General features: G+C 38.6%; 1 protein-coding gene across 1 annotated transcript in view; it reads right to left on the reverse strand.

The window, feature by feature from the left end:
- MYO1E (myosin IE) overlaps nucleotides 1–22,450 on the reverse strand; it is a 68,166-nt gene that overhangs the window by 13,684 nt on the left and 32,032 nt on the right. Inside the window, exons 18-24 of the mRNA XM_026084008.1 lie at nucleotides 18,460–18,558; nucleotides 14,349–14,493; nucleotides 9,661–9,775; nucleotides 8,745–8,914; nucleotides 8,179–8,324; nucleotides 2,325–2,471; nucleotides 514–671 (exon numbers count right to left, since the gene is read on the reverse strand). Coding sequence (XP_025939793.1) covers nucleotides 514–671; nucleotides 2,325–2,471; nucleotides 8,179–8,324; nucleotides 8,745–8,914; nucleotides 9,661–9,775; nucleotides 14,349–14,493; nucleotides 18,460–18,558 — 980 coding nt within the window. The remainder of the gene's footprint in view (nucleotides 1–513; nucleotides 672–2,324; nucleotides 2,472–8,178; nucleotides 8,325–8,744; nucleotides 8,915–9,660; nucleotides 9,776–14,348; nucleotides 14,494–18,459; nucleotides 18,559–22,450) is intronic.

The following is a 22,450-nucleotide window of genomic DNA, read 5'->3' on the forward strand; positions in this document are numbered from 1 at the left end:
CAGGTCCTGCTCAAGCTTTCAGTGCAACAAGGATGACTTGGGCATATTCTCCCTTTTGTGATCCAGTTCAGTCACATGATTTAAATTTAAGCTGTCTGAAGGCTGCTGTAAATGGGACCCAAAATACCTTTCCTCATATCACAACCTGTACTATCCTGATGCAGACCTTTCTGTATCAGCAAGCCTGTAGGAACTGCAGGCGCTTAGAGCTTCGCTAATGTGCTGTTTGTAGTGTCACATGATTAAACATAACATTTCTTTTGCCACAGGGAAAAGAATTTCAGACACCTCAGGAACAGTCACTATAAAATGGTGAAGGAAACATTCCAGAAGGACTGCAGAGCAGCAGGGAAATCTGTTGTATCATTAGAATCTATAACTTGATCTTCATTTCAGTGTTACAGAGAAACAATAAAGAACAGGCTGAGTCTAGATGCAAGCAAGGAGAAAAAAGTCATCCATTCACTAAATTTCCAAACCATTCACTAATTTCTAAAGGAAATTCATACTTACGGGAATTCTTTGGTAGCCCTGGTCCAATGCTGATCTGCAGCACCTTATTACTTGGCTTGAGAATGGCTATATCACCTTGGCCTTGCATAAATTGTACTTGACGAGAACCACCAGAGCTCCAGGGCCCCCAATTCTCCTTTTTGAGCTTCACTTCAAGTCTAATATAAGCACATGAACATAAGCAAAAAAATCTAGAAAGCATTTACATGTGAAATCAGGACAATATCACTTAGCAGCAGATAACTTAGAATTATAAAAATAAAAAGGACTGTAAAGATAGCTAAGACTGAGAAACTGTATTCCTGGAGTAAATAAGCTAACATGAAACACCTAACTAAATCTGTTTCGTGCTTTTTTTAAATGTTCTACTTTACTGATGCTTTTAACTTTCCCAGCAGAGCCACTCAAAGGAAGTTGAGATGCTCTGGAAAGGAGGGAGAGTGTAGTGAGCTTTGGGGGAAAATTTGCAAAGATCTGAGCAACAGATGTGTCTGCCATCATGCAGATTCAGGCACTGCCTCTGCAGGAGCAAGCTAGTAAGATGCTCCATTCCTAAACAGTCTTCTGTATATGCTATTAGATGACCTATATATGCTTTAGGAGTGGGTTTTATGCATGTTCTGGGAGTGCACATTCTTGCATATATACTTGAATCTTCCTAATTTAGAGGAGATTTTTTTTTTTTCTCCACATGTATACTCTTTCCTAGTATTTCCGCACTATCTATCATCTGCTCTGTATTGTAACTGGATACAAGCTAACAAGACCATGATTTGTACTGGGCAGAACCCCAGAAGTGTAATACATTACATTTTACATGAACAAAAACAGTTACTCTGGATACTGGCTTTGGATTCCAAGACTATAAGAATATACACTACAGGAATGGTTCACACTTCACTCTGTCCTCCTGTGCCATTATAAAACTAAACTAATAATGTCCCTTTATAATTCTTACACTTCTTTGAAGGAAGCAAAATAAACATGCAAATCCCAGGCTTGCTGTTGCTAATCTGTTTAAAGGGTAGGAGTATTAACAAAAACACGTTTGTTGGGATAGTTTCCAGCATGTCCTTACAGCTAAAATGGACATCAAGCATTCTGTAGCTTTGCAGGTGTGTTTATGAAAATTGTTCACAAAATTATTTAGTTAATGAGGCTACTTCAGGCCCTCTCTCATCCTGCAGTTCTCTGCCTCTTCCCTCCCCTTCCCTCCCCCCACAAAAAAAAACCCTCAGAAGAGATGTTATTTCAGATTATCACATTATGACTCTGGAATTGTCTTCCGAACTCCTCATCATAATGTATCCACAGCACTGGGGCAAGGTTAAGGAGTTTGAAGAGGATGGGACGCTCCCTTCTTGTGCTAGAACCCAGCAGCCAGCTCAGAGACGGAGAGCTTGGACTATGGTTGCACCTTCACGGTGCAGAAACCGGCCTGGGCCCGGCCGTGGGGCAGGCTGGCACGGCTGCTCTGCGGCCCACCAAAGCTGCAGTCCCTTGGGCCCGATGCCTCCTTCAGTAGCACGAAGGCAGCTCAGCTACACTGAAGGCAACTCATCTACATGGAAGCCTTACAGCGCACAGACAGCAGAACCCAGCCGCAAGCCGAGGTACGATCCTAGCCTGTTACTCTGAACAGCTATGGCAGTTGGTCTCCTTCTTGCACACTTAGATTTTACACTGTGCTGCCTCCTATTAGTCTATAGCAAAGCTTAGTGTCAGGAGCTCAGAAACTAGCATTCACTTGTTTGCCAAGGCAGCAAGAGTAAAGATTATTCTTAGAAGCCTATTGCAAAAACATAACTCACGTATTGCTAAATTTCAGAGGTAGTTTTCTTTGTGTTTTCTCTTCATATCGTTTTGATAAAAGGCTTAAAAATTCAGTTTTGAAGACTGATTCAAGCAAACTATCGTATTCCTGTTCATGTAGAATGAAAATGTCATCCTGCATCGTACTGAAAAGAAAAAGCATATACCATTCAGATTAAAATTTTAACAGCAAATATACCCAGCATTAACTGTGAGTACTCTGAGAATCTCATTATAATTTTTTAAAAGTAAGAAAGAAGTCCAAGCAGCAGTAACTACAGAGCCTTGCTTTCAGCAGACATTTTTTTGGGGGGGCAGCTGATAATAGAATACCCAAAACAATCCTTTCTGAGAGATACAAATGCTAATTTATCATTTTTAAGTAATTACTGTTATCATAAAATGAGAACATGTGCTACAATTTCAAGTCCATATCTTCAGTAATAGCAAAACATATGATTAGAGATGATTGATTTAGAAACTTGAAAGATACTAGTCTTAAAATAAGACTGAAACCCAACGCAATCAATTTCTGAATGAAAGCTCTGAGCTCGCCCTTGTCTTTCGCTTGCACTGGTTTAACACTGTCTAGAAAATACACATGTTGGGTAGTTAGTTCCACTGCCAGCCTTGGATCAACTCCTATTCACACCTGCTGAAGACACTGCAAACCACTTTAATATCCACATGCCAGTACTTTGCAAGACTGATTTGTGCCCTCCCAGAGTCCCCACAGTAAAACCATGTCCTTCATGAGCCTTAGCCAGGATTACTGTTGTTACAGCAGGCTTGTAATTTGTTTACATGTGCATCATGCTTTTAACAGCATGTTGGCTTACTTCCTAGCTTTAACTACACTGGTGCCTGTCTGCTTCTCTACAACAAGGTATAACCAAGCTTGCTAAATAAGCCTGCGAGACCTGAAAATGGAGTTCTTGATTATACCTCATACAGTGTAACCATGTAATGCCTCTGTGCAAGGAGGCTCCACTTTGCTTGGCCACGGGTCCCCCTTTCTTCCCGTCTCCAATAGCAAGCAAGCAACCATAAGATGCTCAGTTCAATTTGCTGATCCCACAGTAAACTAACTGGTTTTTCTGATGCTGGGTCAGGGTCCCATAGTGCCAACTTGCAGAAGCAGGTCACTACGTGGCAGGACAGTGCTGAATCAGACCCAGGAGCATGGTGGGGGGCATAATGCCAGGACAAGGGACTGCCCCATGGGCAGCACCCACGTTTGCACTGATGTGGCATGAAACCTCTAACTTCATGTGCGATTTCATGATCAGTTCAAATCAATTTGAAGTTGTCATGCTGTCAGAAGGGGCTGCCTTCCCATCTCTGCTTCTCGCCCCTTTTTCCCATGTGCATTTCTGTTCCTTCCCTAGTGCTAGAACATCCTCCCCACCCCACCCCACCCTTTTTCTGGTAGATTAATTTTCAGTTTTTTTTCTTGCTTTTCAGTTTCTCTGATCCAGGTCCCAAGGCAGCCACCCAAGCACTAGCTAGTGCTAGGGGTAGGAAACATGTATGGCAGGGAGAAGGGGCAGTGCAGGACTTCTGACGACTGTGCTGAGCTGAGACGTGCTTAAACTTGGACAAAACACTTATCACTGGCATGATACTTTCCCAAAATAGACTCCAAACAACGATTATTCATACTGTTGACAATGGGAGTCTGCATCAACATTGAAATTAGGCCTCTATCTCACTCTGTCTTTTAATGAAGAAAGAAGCATAGTTAAATATTGTTAAATATTCCCAGCAGGAAACGTGTGACTCCTTTTCATGGTGCTTCATTTCACTGCAGGGAGGCTGAAGCCAAAATTTCTCTGCTGTTTTGTCAGTGCTGTTGGGCAATTATTATTTGTTCTAATAGTGGACTAATTCTACCCTACTCCTGTGCATATAAAGCCATCTGTGAGATGGTTACAAGATAAATATGTATTTTTTTTTTAAGAGAAAAAATCTGAAAGTAAGAGAAAGAAAGTAAGACACAAATATGGCCACCAAACTATCCTAACTGTGATTGAGGAAGGGGTTGTTGCCTGAATGATTTGTAGCAACTTCCTCCACAGTTCCTCGGACTCAAAAAGAATCCCACAATTGTTTCGCTCAAGAGCTATTTAAGAGGAAATTAATATAGTGAGGTTCCTCCCTTCAGCAAGCAGCTCCCCTCCCCAGCACAGCACATGCTGATGGTTATTAGACAGCACAGATGAAGTCGCAGATTTGTGTGTTATATTTGGATTCACACTTCGACTCTTACTAACATCCTTGGGCTGCAGTTTCTTCTAGAAGTTGAAACTCGTACACTATTTTTAAATGAACTGTGTTAGCGTGTTGCTCTGTTACCTGTTTGCTTCCATCTCATCTTCTGCTGCCGTTACTAACATTAGAAAATATTATTTTACCACTGTAATTTCTTTCAACACATTAGATATCACCTAAGCAAAAGAGGCAATCTCAGTTTGCATTTCTCTTTGGAGAAATGGGCCTTACATATCCTGTTGCATTTAGAATTAACATTTATTAAGTGATTTCAGAGTTTTTTCTAAATAAATGCATACTAAAAACTTGCCACTAGCACATCATTCAGCGTGTCAACATCTGCACTGTAGAGGTCAAGGCTGTGGAAAACCAGGCCTTTTTGCAGCCAGGTGAAGGGAAAGCCAAAATTATTTAACTTTCACTGAGGAACAACTTCTTTAAATGGTTTGCACAGCAATAAATCACATGGAGAAGGCATTGATATCTAATACAAATCTATATATGCCTTATTTCAACATTTCACAGTAACTAATTATAGCACCTAAGGAACTGAAAGAAGTTTCAGCTCAGAAGGGAGCTGCCTTCTATCACAGATACAATTAAGTCTGTTCACCCACACAATGTTTTCCAATCATCTAGCAATTAGCTGCTTCCCGCTTGGAGCATGCTCTCCCAGCAGGTGTGCCTGATTGCTAACTCTTTAAATCTGAAAAGGGTGAGCAAGACCAGCCTTTCAATCATTGCTTTTCATCTGATTGCTGTGGGCAATGACTCTCTCTAGAGACTGTGAGTATCTTTTCATTTACTTTATGCAGAATTAAGAATAACTTTATTTATCTACTGGAAGTGCTCTCGACATCAGATACAAAATTACAGTTCTAACCTACTTAACACATTAGGTAAAGTATGAGTTGTACCGCTACTTATTTTTCTAAAAGTTTAACTACCACCATTGCACTTCATACCTCCTTTCAAACTCTGAAGTGCTGGGCTCATTCTGGGAAAGGATGCATGAAACTATGAATTTACCTAATCACATTAAAGTACCTAACTGTATTCAAAATAGCAATGAGAAATCTGTGAAAACAGAGTAAGAGCATGATCTTCTTGCCTACCACCTCAAATCAAGCAAAGCTACAGCCTCAGCAGGGCTCTGAAGGTGACCTGTAAGAAAAGCCCAAGAACGACATTAAATGTTACCCAGTCAGCGGTATTATTTTTGCTGACTTGGCAAGGAGCCTGACTTAACAAAACTGTTAGGATGGCCGGTCTCACTGCTTATCAGATGAACTATAAAGCTCAGTTATTCACTGCTACTAAAAACACAAGAATCCTTCCATAAGAGTGAAGGTTGTCATACTCAATACCTTAGACAGATTCCAAGCTGAGTGCTTTAAAGTGCAATTCCTTTACTAAGTTATTATACAGCATTACTTAATGTTAACACATGTCAATGCTGTTAATTATTCTGCCTTTCTTGTATATATCCAAGCTTACATCCATATACTGTGCATAGGTTTCTTGAGAGATAGTTATTGTTTAGGAATGTAAGGAACCAGTTATCCTCTCTCCCCCTTCCATTTAAAAATGCTATATTTTATTTTATATTAATCTAGTTAAAATATAGTTTAACCTGAAAAACAGTACAAACAAGAATATGAAGCTTCAGCTCGTTATGAAACTTCAAGGCTGCAATACAGACAACAGCTAAAAACCATTCTGGATAAGCTCATGAAGAATGTAATTTCAATTATTTCCCTCCAAGACAAGGGGTTTGAGATTCCTTTCAAAACCAGTGAGAAATCAATTATCTTAGATATGTAAAAATTTTAAACCATAGGGAGAATAAACCACAGTTTTGAAAACAAAAGAGAATGCAAGTTAGAGCTAATACAATTTTTGTTTTGAGCCTGACATGTCTGAAAAACTGCTTTCTCAAAAATACATAGTTGGCAATGTATGCCCCAATAAAGGTTTCATTCTGTTCTACTAGTTTAAAAGACTGTTTAATGTTACAAGCCCTAGCATTGCCACTGAGAATTTTATCTCAGATTCCAATGAAGCAGTAATTTTTGTAGCTTTTACAGGCTGTGCTGTATTACTATTATGCTGCGTCAGCACAGAGTTAAGATACCCCTTGAGTAATACCCATTTTGAACTCAGCCCATACAACCTGAAAACATGGAAAAGCCCTCTTGTGCCCCTTGGTTTTGTTTTTTGGGACTTTTTTGAGATATCTAGACAACTGGATAGGATGCAGTCCTGAATCTGCTTCCAGCATATACAAGAACCAATGGCTTTTACAACGCAATAATATCAACGAAGTAAGCTTAAAACATTTTTAGACATAATACAATATACATATTTCTTCAGAACCAAGCACATTTGGTTTTACTTCAAAAAGTCTTGCTGAACTATTATTTACATGAGGAGTGTAACAGCTTTCACTAACTTGGCAGACAGCCGTCTCTTTAGCTGACTCAATGCAACTATGCCGTTGGAATGCTGCAGACCCAGTTTGAGTGTCTGGCTGCAGTCTGTTCAAGATTTGCACAGCACGCAGTCCAATCTTGCAGCAATAAAACAACAGGTTTCACTCTCATTTTTAACCTAGATTTACTACAGTTGCTCGCTGTTGCAACTTTTGTTATAAAGGTGTATGGTAAACAAACTACTGTCTTTGAAAAAGCCATTGTGTGTGCCGACACACTTTGCAGACTTTTCTCTCATCCTGAAATGGCTGTGAGTTAAAAACTCAGCAGAAATGTGAAATCTGCCATTTTTTTAAGCACTATAAAATATCTGTGAGAAGATTTCTGACTTCACTTTCTGATTTCAACATTTAAAGTACACTTGTTGCCCTATGAAGCTGGATCTGCATTCCTGTTATGTTAAATTACATTCAGCTACCAGCTCTGATAAACTGCAACAACAAATACAAAGGTATCCACAGACTTTGTCCCCTTTTCAAAGGTATAAAATGATGTAGACAAGAATACATTTGTCTCATGGGAAATCTCTTCCTGGTTTTACTTACTCAGCTAACTGGGTTCCCCAGCTCTCTGTGGAATCCCCAGATACTTCCTGCGATCTGGGATTGGTTTGACATTGAGCCAGCAGAAATGATGAGAAATCCAATAGAAATAAAAGGTTGGAATAGCCAACCAGAGAGAGAACATCCCCTTAGGAAGCAATGGACTCGCACAAATGTACTTACATAGAATCAAGAATTACTTACGGAATACAAGCTTGAGCCAAAACGCACTAGAACCTCCTTGCACTAATTATCACAGTGAATAATATCCTTCCCAGAATACATTTTGGGGGACACACCAGAGAAGTGAGACCTAGTGTAAGTGAGCCATTTTAACAACTACTCAGAAAATGTTCATGTGTTTGCTGTAAACATAAACATCTATTCCTAGAGCACACTTACAAGGGCTGGGAGTGATATACAGTTTCAGCTTTGCTTACGTACAAAATTTAATTGATATAGCTCATGAAACAGCCTTCATCAGTTGGTTTGTCTCCCCTTCCCTACACAAACTTCTGTCAATGGAAAGATGTTTTCAAGGTACTGACCTTAGAGAAACTGAAAGAATTCTCTCCACTTCCATCCTCCGCTTTAAGACTTCCTTCACTTGGCCTTTCTCTGGACCCTGCTTTATCTTTTCACGCCCAATCAGGTATATGCACTTTGGAGTGAGGACAAGATCTCGCTTCACGCCCTGAAATACAAAATTGTTTGAAAATATATAGCTATATGAAGATCAACTCCCTAATGTCATACAGCTATTCAAAATATATAATAATGTATTGTGATTTGGGGCAAGGTCATTGGCTTTACTTCGAGTAGGAAAATACTGATGTGAGCAATCACACGGCCTAAGAGTCAGACTACACTGGGCTAAAAAGTAGCCTGTGCTGGGACAATAGGGTTCAAAACAGCAATGTTCAGATCAAGAGAGTGTAATTGCTTCCCTGCGCCAAGTATCACATGTCTTTTAGGTTAAAGACAGTATTTTTTCAAGCTGTTGTCCTAGGTGGTATGACTAGTGTTGTGGCGTTTCTGTTACAGAATGGTGAAAAGACATTTGTATAACTCCCTAGCAGAACTGATGATTACTGGGTGTTCTTCTTAATCTTACCTTAAATCGCCTATCATATTTAGTGACGGTATCTGCAAAATCAATCTTCTCCCGTTTGCCCACAAACTGGCGTAGCTCTGGATGGTCTTCCATGCCTATGTAATCTCCCATAAAATTCCTGTTAATGCTGTTTCGTCTTCTCTCTTTCTTGTTCAGCAATAGATCAGAAGCTTAAATACCAAAAATAAACAGTGATTTGTAGTATTTACTATACAATTTTCTAAACTCATGCTCTGAAAGTGCTAACAGTTTCAAGCAGAACTATTGGGGAAGAAGCAATAATCAAACTGTTTATAACCTGAAGAAAATAGTGAGAAGCTGGTAATCCTTTATATAAGGAACCATGTGATTTTTAAATCCATTCCTACTGAAATACACTGATGGCAGGCTCAGCAGTCCTGATGAGTCAGAATTTCCATAGTTCCCAAAGTGCTCCTGATTCAGTATTTGCTGTTGGAAATTAAAGGTTAACTCTTCCAAACCCAGAATGTTGTTCATTCATACTTCAAAAAACTGAGCTGTTAAACAGGTGTTCCACCATTTACCAGGAAAGTAATTGGGCATTACAGTTCTTGTATTGCTTTGTATCATCCCCAGGCCATCCAGCTCCTGTATAACTGTGGGAAGCACTAATTTTCCCTTCCCCTTGAAAATCCCTGATCTCTCTTCTACCTGCTCTAGCTTTGTTTTGAGAGTGAAGTACCAAGAAACCCACGCATGTAGAGTACAGTGTAGAGCACCCAACCTCAGCAGTGGTACCTCAGGGTCTAACAGTTTGCAGTCATTCCCAATGGATTCCCCATCTGCAGTGCAATGGTTTGCTCTACAGAGGGAGCTATTTCCTTCATCTCTTGTAGCACTCTTTCTATTTCTGGAATCATGGGTGAAATATCTGTCATCAGAAGTTAGGACCTACCTTCTTCTCTCATTTGTACATATTTTTTCCTGGCCACATACTTCCTCCATGCCTTCTGGATGGCCCGGGCATACCCATCATACTTCCTTTCTCTCATCTCTTCCAACAAAAATAGCTGCACAAAGAAATGGTACAGTGGATCAAGCATTTTACAAGAAAGGAAAGTTGGGGAAAAGGTCATATTTTACTTTCAACTTTCCAGTGTATTTCAATCTAGACCCAAGCTGTTGCCTCTGCTACAACCAAGGGGTCCAAGATCAGAATGTCAAGGAAACATATTTGGGAGAGATCTCTGAAGTTGTCCTGGCTTATACCAGTCTACCCACCAACCCTGATACCACATTTTGAAGGAAGATGACTGTCGGTTCTCCCTGAAGTACTACTGCTGTACTGCAAGGTTCACCTGTGAGCATCTATCCAGTCTCCATCTCCAGCTCACCCTATTCTCAAAAATTCCCATTTCTCTATCAGAACCTTAGTGTGTATTAAGGGGATTGGTGCCACGCATAGCATAATGCACTGAAATCACATGCCGCTTCCTTCCTTGTCTGAATTTTATATTGGCATGGCCATTCGCTCCATCCTTCTCCAGCAGTTAAGTTTGCGGGCTGGCTGCAGTCTTTTACAATCTGACCTTATATTTTGCTACGACATAATGAGATATGAATCTAAAATGTTGGGGGAATTCAAGAAGAAATGCTGGTTTATTAAAAATGAAGTGCATCCCTTAATTTTTGAGAACTTGCCATGTCCACTGAAATATATGCAAGTTTAATGCATTAGAACAATTTTGTAATTACTGTAGGATACAGCATATTTCACCTTAGCCTTTTGCATACTGTAAATTTAGCTTAAAAAAAGAGAATTTCTTGTTTCTTCAGTAGCACAAGCACTTGGCTAACAATTATGGTATTACCTCACAGCCTGCTGACTTGACTGTTGTTTATTATTTCCCTCTACTGTGTGTTAAATATTCATAAGCATTTTACTTCTAGCTTTCAAGAGATAAAATTAATTAAAACAAGTATATTCAGAAGTAGACTGAATTGGGCATTGGGATCCCTTGTTCAGTTTGCTGTCTTAAGCCATGCAAATCTAGAAAAACAGTGTTGCTTGTATTGATCTTAAAAGGAAACTAGATCTAGTGCAAACCATTTCCACAGGACCTCACTTGCTCTTGTGCAGAGTTATTTATTCAGGTGTTTGATGGAAATGTAAATAATAAAGCCTCCTGTCCACCACCCGTAAAACCTTACTTCACAGTTAGCTGGCAACTCTCCATCTAGAGAAAGCTTATAAAAATCCCTTCATAAACACGCAAGCATTAGATGGGATTTCAGCATGCAGCTTGAGTTCTCCTGGTGCAAAAACGTACTCCATGTCAGTGAGGGCCGTAATCAAGCCCTTAATCATTGCAATTCAAGTTATAGTAACAATAGTGATATTGTCTCTTGTGAACATGTGCCATTTATTTTCCTAACAGTAATGCTAACTGCAAAATCTCATTGCAAAAAGTCATCAGAATGACACTTAATGAAGTCCAATAAAAACATCGAGTTAAAAACATGCTTCAGTAAAAGATAAGTTATAAAATACAAATACTGGATAAACTATTTTTACAAATATGTATTTATTATACAGCCTCCTCTAACATTCCCTCTGAGCAAATCAAATCAAGTATTTTTTTCATCCTATTGGCAGTAACAGGTGCTCTTCTTTACTGAGGGAAAGAAGAATCTTAATTTACCATCTAAAGGTTCATTTTCCTTAAAAGTAATATGATCCTGGCCAATACTTTAGTAACAAGGTGAGAGCTATTTGTCTTTTGTACTAAAAATACAAAGTAAGCTTTAGAATACACAATTCACAGTACTAAAATATGGTTTTGAACTTAAAACAAAAAAAAGCCCCAAACTAATTTTGGTCCTCTCTTAAAAAATTAACTTCATGGCTTTTCAAAAAATACATTTTGAAAGAAACAGTATATAGTAATTGAAAACATGCGTTTAATTTAAATTGAAATGGAAGTGCAACAAAAAAAATTTACTCTTTTCAGTCAGCACCAGGTTGTCTTAAATGGCAGAACTGCCCTCCAGTGAAATTCACAGAAATGCTACTAAGTGGCATTTAAAGGCAACCAGGACATAGTATTACAGAAATGCATTAGAGTGGGAAGACCCAACATACTCTCCACTGACCACCACTGAAAGGATTGTTATAACAAGTGATGCTGGATTAAATGTTAAATGAGATGATAGTGCTTTTCCATTCTCCAATATTGTGTTCCAAAATGCAAAGATGTTTCTCATACAATGTATAACACAAGGTAATTTGCACCCCTTCAGCAGCCTAAAGCATATTAATATAAATTTAGTACTCCCAGGGAGGCAGAGCCAAAAGAGTCTATATAATAGAAGCAAGACTTTGCGAGAACTATGGCACCTACATTTGAAACTGCTTTTCCTGCTTGCTTGGCTGTGCCATGTTCCCCGGTAACACTTTATGTGCACAAACAGTCCTGGGTACACAATTGTCTTCTCCAGTAAAATTCCCTAACCAAAAAAGAGAAAGGCCACATTTCCTCTCCTTGGCCTGATGAATTCTTCTTTTCTTAGCAGAAAGTGGAAAAGTTTCAAAACAAATGGGAAACATGACTTCTTTCTCTTGGAGACAACCTAGTAATTAGCATATGATGTTGGGGTAGAGCAGATATAGGTTTTGGCCACTTCAGGCCAAGGAAGAACTAGATCCTGTCAACATGGGTCATGCACCCACAGCATCAAGGCACTGCCTGATGAGCATTTGAACCATTCAGCTATTAAAGACAGGCACTAACAAACTTGTTCACTTTAGTCTCTGAAAAAACAGGAATAAGCCTTACCCCATTTGAAAACGTGGCTGCTGAAAATCTGTGCTTTAATAGGGGGCAAAGATACCAGTGTTTACGGTCTTTCAGCAGTCAGGCAAAGTTAGTTGCTTATATGATTTATTACATAAAATTGAAAAAATATGTTAAAATTCTGGACTTATCCATAAGATAGGGTAACATTGGGAAAGACAATCGCACAAAAATCATTTTAGTTTCTTCCTTAATTGTTAATCTCTCAAACAGATTGTATTGGGTCTGCAACTAACTGCACTGAATGGCATGGATGCAACATAATTTCATAGTGAAAACAAAATTAGCTTTGCTGTAGTGTAAGAAAATGAACATAGGACTAGAAGATGCCACTTGAGCTACCAATTCTGTTCCCTTGCAATTACAAGCAACTAACTAATCCAGATTAGTCTATACAGATACTTGACCAGAGCACGTACTTGCTGCTGCCCTATAACAAACTTGAGGTCAACAGTAAAGAACTAAAAGTCACATCTGTAACATCACAAGAAGATATCAAAGACATCACTAATGTCCTAGGCTATTGCATCAACTTTGTAGGACAAAACTCCCCAATGATCTTAGGACATAAACCATGCCCTGTGCTATAGAAGAAGGCAAAAGAACCTCACACTTCCTCATAGTTGTCTAAGCTAAGGTGTGTTGCTTGCAATGACTAAGTTGGATCAATCCTAGACTGGAATTTCCTGCTTTGCCAACAGAGCATGGATCTAAGAATCTAAAATATGCTGTACAGTTTAAACAATATATACTATATTATATAAACATGTTGTCTTTCTCAGATGGCAAGAATGGAAAGTCCTGAATGGATGATACTGTCTTAACCTATATATGCAAGAAACAACACAGTTTTGATTGGCTTAGAAGAAGGATTATTTTCCCCCCTCAGCAGGAGTCTTCTGGTGTGATTGGGCACAGCACAGTCATTACCTGAATTATGGCTACTCTGCAGACCAAAAATATGTTTCCACAGAAGAAAATGATAGTAATAAAAGCATTCTGCTTTTATTTTGATATGTAATTTCAGGTAAAGCACCAAGAAGCCAGCTAACCCTAGCTGCAAGGTGTGTTGCAGAAATGAAGCCTGATTGCTTCTGAAGCAATGAGGAATACATGCTTCTGAACAGAATATATTTTTTCCTTGTCAACTTTCCTGAATAGTGGTGTAAGAAAATTTTTTTCCAACAGACTTTGAGCAGTTTAGCAGCTACAGAATACAAACAGCTTTATGATGGCTCCCTAATGTTTTCTTTGAATGGGAGTTTGTTTCAGTCATTCTCTAAGGTCGAGTTATTCAATAATGCAGAATGTTTCCTTATTATATCTGGGGGCTATTCTCCTATCTTCATCAGTAGTTCTTGCACTGAGAAGACCCATTTTTTTTCTTGAGCTAATGGTCATAGATATGTTTTCATGCCATGACATTCCTTCATATGACAATTTCTCTGATGACTGAGTGTCATTAAATGCATCAGGAAGACAAGATGGGATATATGCCACCTTACACCAAAACATCTGCATATCCCATCTTGTTTTTCTGATGCATTTATGTTGCTTGTGTTAAATAGCATCATGATCACACAGTTTTTTTTATGTGCTGTGCCCATTATACAAGCGCCTAGAATCCCTGCTGCACCCACAGCATCAAGGCACTGCCTGATGAGCAGCTTGACTTAATTTTGATATTTCTCCCACCCTAGCAGATCGCATGCAGACCTCCTGAGTAGGCAGGTCTTTTATTTCAGCAAAACAGTGTCACATTTAAAGACTTGTATCCTGCCACACTTACAGATTCCGGAGCTTTGATGAAGACTTTAGATTTCCCAAGTTGGTATTGGTCAGGATCCATGTTGACTGACTGGAGCAGGTGGAGAACTCCTTGTTTCTCGTCTCCTTTCCAGGAAGGCCAGGTTGCTTTGGTCAGAATGGCATATCTGAACAACCAAAGAGAAGAAGATATTAAAACTTAGCATCACACAGCAGCAGCAGAATACCACTGACTCTTAGTCAGTATCACCCTTGGGGGTCTGACCATTTGGCAGGACTTGGAGAAGCATAGAAGGACTTACAGAAGATGCACAATTTTAAGGTGCTCTTTAGCAAGACCAAACAACTGCAAGGAGAAGGGCAACAGTGTCCAGGATACTCCATTTCCAGATGCTGAGTTATTATTTCATGACTGCAGTAGTTAACTGCAGAAAGTTTTGCTTGCTGTGCTCTCCTAAATCCAGGGTAAGGATATTTACTAGCAATGGTTTATAGCGCAGTGTTAAGTACCTCCATCCTTGGCATTTCACTGATTCCTTCCCAAGCATGGGGTCAGTTTCCCATTAAAGCCCTGCTCTGTCCCCTTCCTTGTTCTTACAAAGGCCTTTTGTGTTTCCAAGCAAGTGGCCAGCTTGTGCTCCTAACCTATCTGTGGACAACAGCTGGTCTGCCCTTAGCCACTGGCCTTTTCCCAGGAAGCTTTTGGCTTGGCCTGTGCTACAGGAGGGAAGATGCTGCGATGTCGTTGCTGCCTGGAGGGAGCACTGGGAACGGGCCACGACGTGGAGCAGGGAAGGAGGCAGAGAGGTGCTGTGATAGTGCATGGTGTTTGAGAGATTGAGGTGAGCAGTCCTGTCTCACAGTGTTCTCTGTAAGCCTTGGAAATGAGGTGGATGCCAGGTTACAGCTGCTTTTAAACTGCCCACCTTTTCAGGCCTAACGTGGGCTTTTGGAAGGGGCAGGCTGTATGTACAAAGCTGTCCTGTTCCACTGCCCCCCATGAGTCTGCTGACGAGCACTGATGGCCTTCAGCTGCTTCAGTGCGACTGGGGCAAGCAGCTTCTCTAGAAGCAACTATTCCAGGGCCTTCGAGAATGAGAGCGAAGAAAAGCTAAATCTGTGGCAAATTTTTCCCCAAAATCTTTTCTGTGCTCCACTCTTGACAATTTTCTTTCATAATGCCTTAAGTGTATTTGAGCTACATAAACTAAATTATGCTTATTCGTAAAACTATTCAACTAGTGAAAAAAGCAATAAAGGATGGATTCAGTTTGTTATAATTCCCAAGTTCCTGTTTTTCAGGAAGACCTAGGCAGCTGCTAAGTATTAATGAAAATGTTCTCAAAATCACACAGGGAGTTGTTAGAAGATTCATTCAGGGAATGTTCATTATTCATTTGTGACATGTCTAAAATGTTATCCAGCCAGGGAGCAGAAACAGTGTCATGCAACTTAGATAAGAATACCACACAAAGAAAAATAGCGAACAGTTAAAAAGAAATAGATTGCAGTAAGTCATAATACATATGTTGTTTGTTGAAACTACTCCAAACATTTCTGAATAGCAAGTACATGAAAAGAGTATAAGGCTAACTTGTGAACAATCCAACAGGATTCAAAAGCGTTTGTTATTTTGTTCAACTCTTATTTAGTTATCAAATGTTCAGGTAGTGTGCATAATGGTGTAACAAAGTATCCTTATACCATCTTAAATATGTAAGTACATTATATGTAATCTATGATCATAGATACATTTATATATTTATATGCTTTATTTATCAATATCATGGATAGATGCAAAGCTAAAGTAAGGGGTTGTAAGTTAAAGCAACTTGCAACTTATTTAACAACCTCTTTTTCAGGATCATCATGTACATTCAACAGTATAGTTGTATAAGCAGGTCTAAGCAAGTCTGGATTTAAAGGAGCTGAAGTTAATACAGACCATCAAAGCCGTGATAGCTTCCACACAACAGAATTTTACACTACATTTCAGCATGCTACAAATTCTACCCTACATGTTCTGAGAGGAGGAAATAAAATAATGACTTAAAACAAGACACAACTTTAAGCCTTTTCATATAAATAGAGTTCTCAGGTACCAAGTAAGAGTAGACTTGAAATTCTCCTTTTTTATAAATTCAAGTTAATTTTATACATCTTACTAAGACTGAGAAGTCTAAAGGGCAGAAGAAACAGATTATTCTATAACATGCGTCAGTTAAGCCTTCCACAATTCTAGAATTAAATATTCTATAATGCGTGAATTCACTGCCATTTAGAAATAGCACTTTCCTCCAATGGATTTGTGCATGCTTAATTATACTTAATGTTGTCCTCTAAACTGGTCATGTCAATATCCATATATCTAGGTTTTTCAAGATTACATGCATGTAATTTGAGTTTGCAGGGGGATTTTGGCACAAGTACCAAGTATGTTCTTAAAATGCTTCTGAAAAAATTCCAACTCATGACTGCCAAACAAAAAGAAGTTATCTATTATAAACTCACAGTAAGCAGTTAGGTCATATGCCTAAATATGGGAATATGGAGTTCAGCTTTTGGATTGGCTATGCTTTAAAACACACAGGCCTTTTCAGTGACTGGCTTTTTTATGTCTGAAATTAACATTTGCATGCAAAGTCTATTCAGACTGTAAATGTCCACTTATATGAGCTGCCAAGGAACTCCCAATGAAAACAACTGTACAAGCATGCATTTCCTGTCCATCCGTGCCGCAGCCCGCTTCTACTCACACTGACTCACGGTGTCAGAACAGAGCTTGATCTGGGTGCTAGAGAACTGCGAATGGAAAGGTTGCAGCAAGTTTTACTCGTAGCAAAATGTTAGATTTAACAAGATTGATTCAAAACAAAGATCTAAATTCAATGGAGAATGGTTTCAGTTGCCTGTGGATCTCTGCATATGAAGAGAAGTATAGAAATATGTTCACCTTTCTGAAGTAGCATGTGGTTTGCTCTGTGTAGATCTCACAGGGAGATTTCCAGAGCTGCACAGCTGTCATGCATAATCAATGTTCAACAGTTATGGAGGCTACATTTAAAACTCATTATTCATTTGTTATTCTGTCTCAGCAATTGTATTCTAGTAGGGTAATGCAATCTGAAGCACATTTATGTTTATATAACTGGGTCTGAAGATGGTGAAGAAAAAAATAAGACTAGGAATTGTTCCATATTAGAAAATTGAGTTCCATACCTTAAAATATTTTAGGTCTATTACTAGATGATTAGAATACTCTCTCATATAATCAAGTATTTTCAGTGGCTTTGTTCTGTCCTGCCTGATGAATCATACTCTTATTCTTTGAAGCAACTAATTGCTTTTTTTGTTTTTAATTCTCAAATGTAACACAAAGACTTCTAACAAAAGCTCATGTGTCATGTAGTGTCCCAGTTTTAGCAGTAATTAGCTATATATCTCAATTTTCAAAAACAAAAGTTGAATGTTGTATAAATCTTGAAATTGCTTTCATTTAAGAGTGTTTCAGTAGCAATTGGAGGTAGTTAATCCATCCCAACAGCTGCTCCTAAGACACTGAAAAGGGATTTGATGTCACAGAGCTCTGACTTGTTTTCACTCAGTGAACAGCTGCAGTGGTTTGAGTTGTTACCATTCCCAGCTGTTTGAACACCAGCATAAGGATATAACATGAGCAAATTAAGCTAATATATTACTCTGTGCACTGGACTGGTTGAATGGCAGGCATACATTTCTTCACCCATCCTCTGTCATAGGGAAGAAGAGGTGGGAGAGCTGCAGCAGCAACGTTTTAAACAAAGCTTAGCAGCTAGACATTCAGATTCCAGTGTACACAACTCAATTCTTAAGTTTCTCTCTCCTATGTTTAATTCTTCTTACCTTTGAAGAACCCTCTTATAACACTACAAGAAGAGCTGAGGCCTTGGGCAAATTTACAGATAAATGAAAGACTTTCAAAGACAACAAGTTTAAAAAAAAAAAATTTAATCTCTGCAGAGCCTGGATCCTGAGCATAGGTAAATGGGAAAAGGGAGAAGATGAATAGGAAATGAGAAATATTCAAAACTTGCAGCTTTTTGTTTTTCTCCTCATCACTGTGCTGTGATATTTCAAAATGAGTATTACCCTACCTCTGCAAAAACTTCTTGAAGACCCGTCGATAGGCGTAGCCAGCTCTTCTTACTCGAATATTTTCTTTCAGACCTAAGTATTCTACTTGATGTTTTACCCTGTGGACAACAATACAGTAAGATTTATAATCTGTTTCATTTCAGCATATTTGAAGACTGAGGTATTCTTAAAATTCCATATCCTGTTTAAAGACTCTACTTCTAAAATTCATGTACAGGTGTATGAATCTACTTATTCTTGCACATTAACATACACACTGCATGGTAAGATACACATTCAAGGCAGGTAGACTACATTGCTGAAATATATGTAGTCAAGTTTAACTTTAATATTCTTTTTCGCTAGTTCAGCTTCCTAACTATCCCCTAATTTATGTATAAATTTTTAAACTAATATTATTACCCATAAAAGGACAAATAACTATTACCTACATGAATACAGAGCAGGTAATCTGAGGGAGAAGGGAATTGTTTTTTGTTATTTTGTTGCAGCTTTCATCAATGTTTTCCATAGCTTAAATATCAACAGTTACCCACAGTAGCTTGTATTTGGCTATTCTGAAGCATGTTTTGCTGGGAAGGATCCAGTGCAATGGCTGGAGACAGCCCAGGATGCCACGCTCCCATTACCCAAAGGGCCTGAAGAAGTCGTGAGCAGTTAGCTCTGCTCCTAACCTTACCCCGCAGTAGAGGGAGGATTTGAGATGGGCACAGCCTGCGCAGAAGTGCGTCGGGGAAGCTTGCTCACGATGTACACTTTAGTAACAAACAAAACCCGTGAGCTGGTATCAGTCCCGTGGGCAGCGTTAACAGCTGCGGAGTGGCTCTGCACTGCACACAGGACTGAAACACCCTTCCCCAACACCACGGCAGTTCCTTCGTGCAAAACACCTTCGTTTGGGCTCTAAACAGGGAAAGAATATTTCACCATAAATTTCAAAGAAGGAAAAAACCTTCCTTTTGGCATTTCTTTTTCTGTTTCAGGAGTTGTGGAACATATTTGACATTCTTTCTTAAATATCCTGCTAGTCTACTTTTTAATGCTTGGGAACTTGGCTTGAAGAATTTCAGTTAACTTCATTAATGATGGATGACTGTTGCTGTTTTTCTTTGCATCTTCTTAATTTTCTCATCTGAGTCGTGTGGTTGGAAGAAGCAATGCCAGTTTTTAATTCTAAATTCTGAAATGTGGTGTTTGGCAGATTCTGTGGCTATTCTTCGGTAGGGTGAAGTACAGAAGCTTACCTTTCAGTCAGAAATGTGAGAGTTGTTAAGATTTTAGTCCTGTAAGTTTAACAAACAGTATATAAAAGAGCCTTTCTTTACATATAATCATGGAAATGTGAGGCTCTAAGAAACCATTTCATCTTAATCCTGTTTTGGTTATTGTTTCTTTGTTTTTACAAAAGATTTTCAAAGCCTGGAACCTCTAGGCTGTTAATTCACTGTTATATCTCTAGCTATTTTGAAAGGTTAAATTCACTATAAAGTGTATTGCCTGTTGATTTTTTTTTTTCTTTTTTCTTTGCTTGAGACATTCCTATTACATGACTCGCAGTATAAAGGGAAAGAACTTTTGAAATGCCATGCAGCAAATGACAAAAGCCCTTCAGTTATTTCTTATTTTTAAATAACACTTAGAGGTATTTTATTAAATGATGAGAAGCACTCTTAAAACTCACAATAAAAAATACTGCACATTTTAATCTTGCGGTGTTCAAGGAATAAAGTATGTTTTGCACCCACTCCAAGAATGCCGGTGCAGTAACAGTAGAAAGCTGATGGTCAAAAATACATTTTCCTGTTTATAGCTTTCCCTCCTGTTCACATCTGGAATAATGCACTGGAGCAACAGCATTACTCCCTTTTTCTTACTGTCCTGCCAATACTACTGTCCAGCAACAGAGAATTTGAGACAGTTTTCTGTTTTTCCTTTTTTTCCTGAGAAAAGGCACTCTTGAAAATCTTCCTCCAGGCATCAACCTCAAGCAGGTCAGGGTCTGGGAATTCAGCTAATGCAGCAATTTTGAATACAAGGCCAAGTGGCTGTGCCAGGATCCGAACAAAAACACATTTCAAGGAACGGTCCAATTTTTGGAATAACTAAGGTATTATACAAGGTTTAGGTATTACACAAGGTCTATCTTAAAGTGCTAAATATTCTGAAACTATTCAACAGCAGTATGAACCTGGAGTGACATGGCTGCTCGGGGCATGAAGTAAAAAAGGCTTTGACAAGTCTTCTCCTTTATTCAAGAGCAGCATTTTCACAGCCTAGTAACATGCTACCAATAAGCAGATTATAGATGAACTACTGCAATCATTTTTAAGTACTGAAGCATGTGTATGGCACAAGATGATTAAATGATTACAGAAGAAAAAACAAAAAAAATCCACTAAACCAGCATTCAACAAAATACGGCCCATGCTCAGTTATATCTTGTATTTCTAGCATCACAGAACTTTCTCACAGTGAAATCGTGAAACAGCAAAATGAAACAAAGTTCGAGTTGCAATATGCTTATAATTAAATCTTTTCCATAGAAATGTCACTGCTATAGAAAATTTATACTTATGTGAGCTCTTAATATAATGTACCAAAAATTGTAGTTTGGAAAGGGAGAGAACGTTAGTATTTTTAAACAGGGATGGAAGTTCACTATCATAAGAACTACTTCCGTTCGTGTCTGATTTTGATACTATACAATCCTTTGCCACCTATCTGTATTTTAGCATCAGTAACTGCTGCATTTGCCAAATGTCATCCTCATTATGGGAAAAGGAGAAGAAATCTTGCCCGTTTTAGCTCTGAAGCGGGTTTCCTGAAAGCCAGCCTTTTGTCAGGATTCGGTTTTTGTTTGTTTGTTTCCATGGTTTCCTAGCAACACTTTCCACAATAATAGGCCTGTTTTCCAATATGTAAATGATTGATTTAAAAAGTCCCTCAATTATTTATAGCTTTTTGTTTTGTTACAAGTGTTAGACACACATTTTCTAGGACCCTTTCTCTCCTTTGACCCCAGTTTCAGTGGGAAATTCAGTGCTGCAATGTAGGTTTTTGGGGATCTGGATGGCCAGGGAAGAAAAGATAGAGAAAGAGAGCCTGCATTTAATTGGCAAGACCTAAATGACATTTTCAAGGGGCAGTCATGACTGTGGCTTCTGGAAGTGCTCTACATCTGCATGTAATTGCGCTAGTCTGTGTGCCGAATGGCAGGAAGCGAGTTCTGGTGTGTTGCTGATGTGGTCAGGAATGCTCTTTATCAGACTTAGCAAATTGTTTTGCTGTGATAAAAATAACCAACTGCTATGTCAGCACTTTTACCAAAACCAAAAGTGCTTGGTAATATAATGATATATTTTGGTGTTAAATAATGTAGCCTGTCTCAGTGCAAAAAAAAAGAAAAGAAAATACCTTTTCTTTGATAATATGATGATGCTATATAGCACCGCACAGTTTAAAAAAAAAAAGTCTTAAAACAGATTCAGTAAACCAAACTGATGATTTAGGCATCTATTTTATGTCTATATAACCAGCTGCTATGATATTCAAGGGATTTCTCTGTAAAAAGCTGGCTAATGAAACTTTAAAGTCGAGAAGTAAAAAAAAAAAACTTCTATATTCTTTGCTATAGGGTATTTTTTGGTATTTGAATAATTTTTAAAAAAATTTCTTTGAACCCTTTTTTGATACATAAAAGCAAATTTAGACATCATGCTGGCTTTCAGCTACCTAGTATTTTCAAAGGATAAAGCAAAAATTAGAGCTGATATATAAAGCGCTTGGTGTGTAAATTCTTCACTGAAAACTCAGTCTTTAATTTACCTGTTGTGTTACTGACACACATTCTGCAAATTTTGATTATCCATAACTGAAAGGAGAAAAACTAAGAATTGCTCATATTAACTGCTAATTTAAATTAAGAGATCACAGATAATCTTCAGAATTTAGGAGAGGTCATAGAACAAGTGGTAACATGGCAGATTTTTT

The sequence above is a fragment of the Apteryx rowi genome, unplaced genomic scaffold (assembly GCF_003343035.1).
Source record: "Apteryx rowi isolate R43461 unplaced genomic scaffold, aptRow1 scaffold_624, whole genome shotgun sequence".
Classification (NCBI taxonomy): domain Eukaryota; kingdom Metazoa; phylum Chordata; class Aves; order Apterygiformes; family Apterygidae; genus Apteryx; species Apteryx rowi.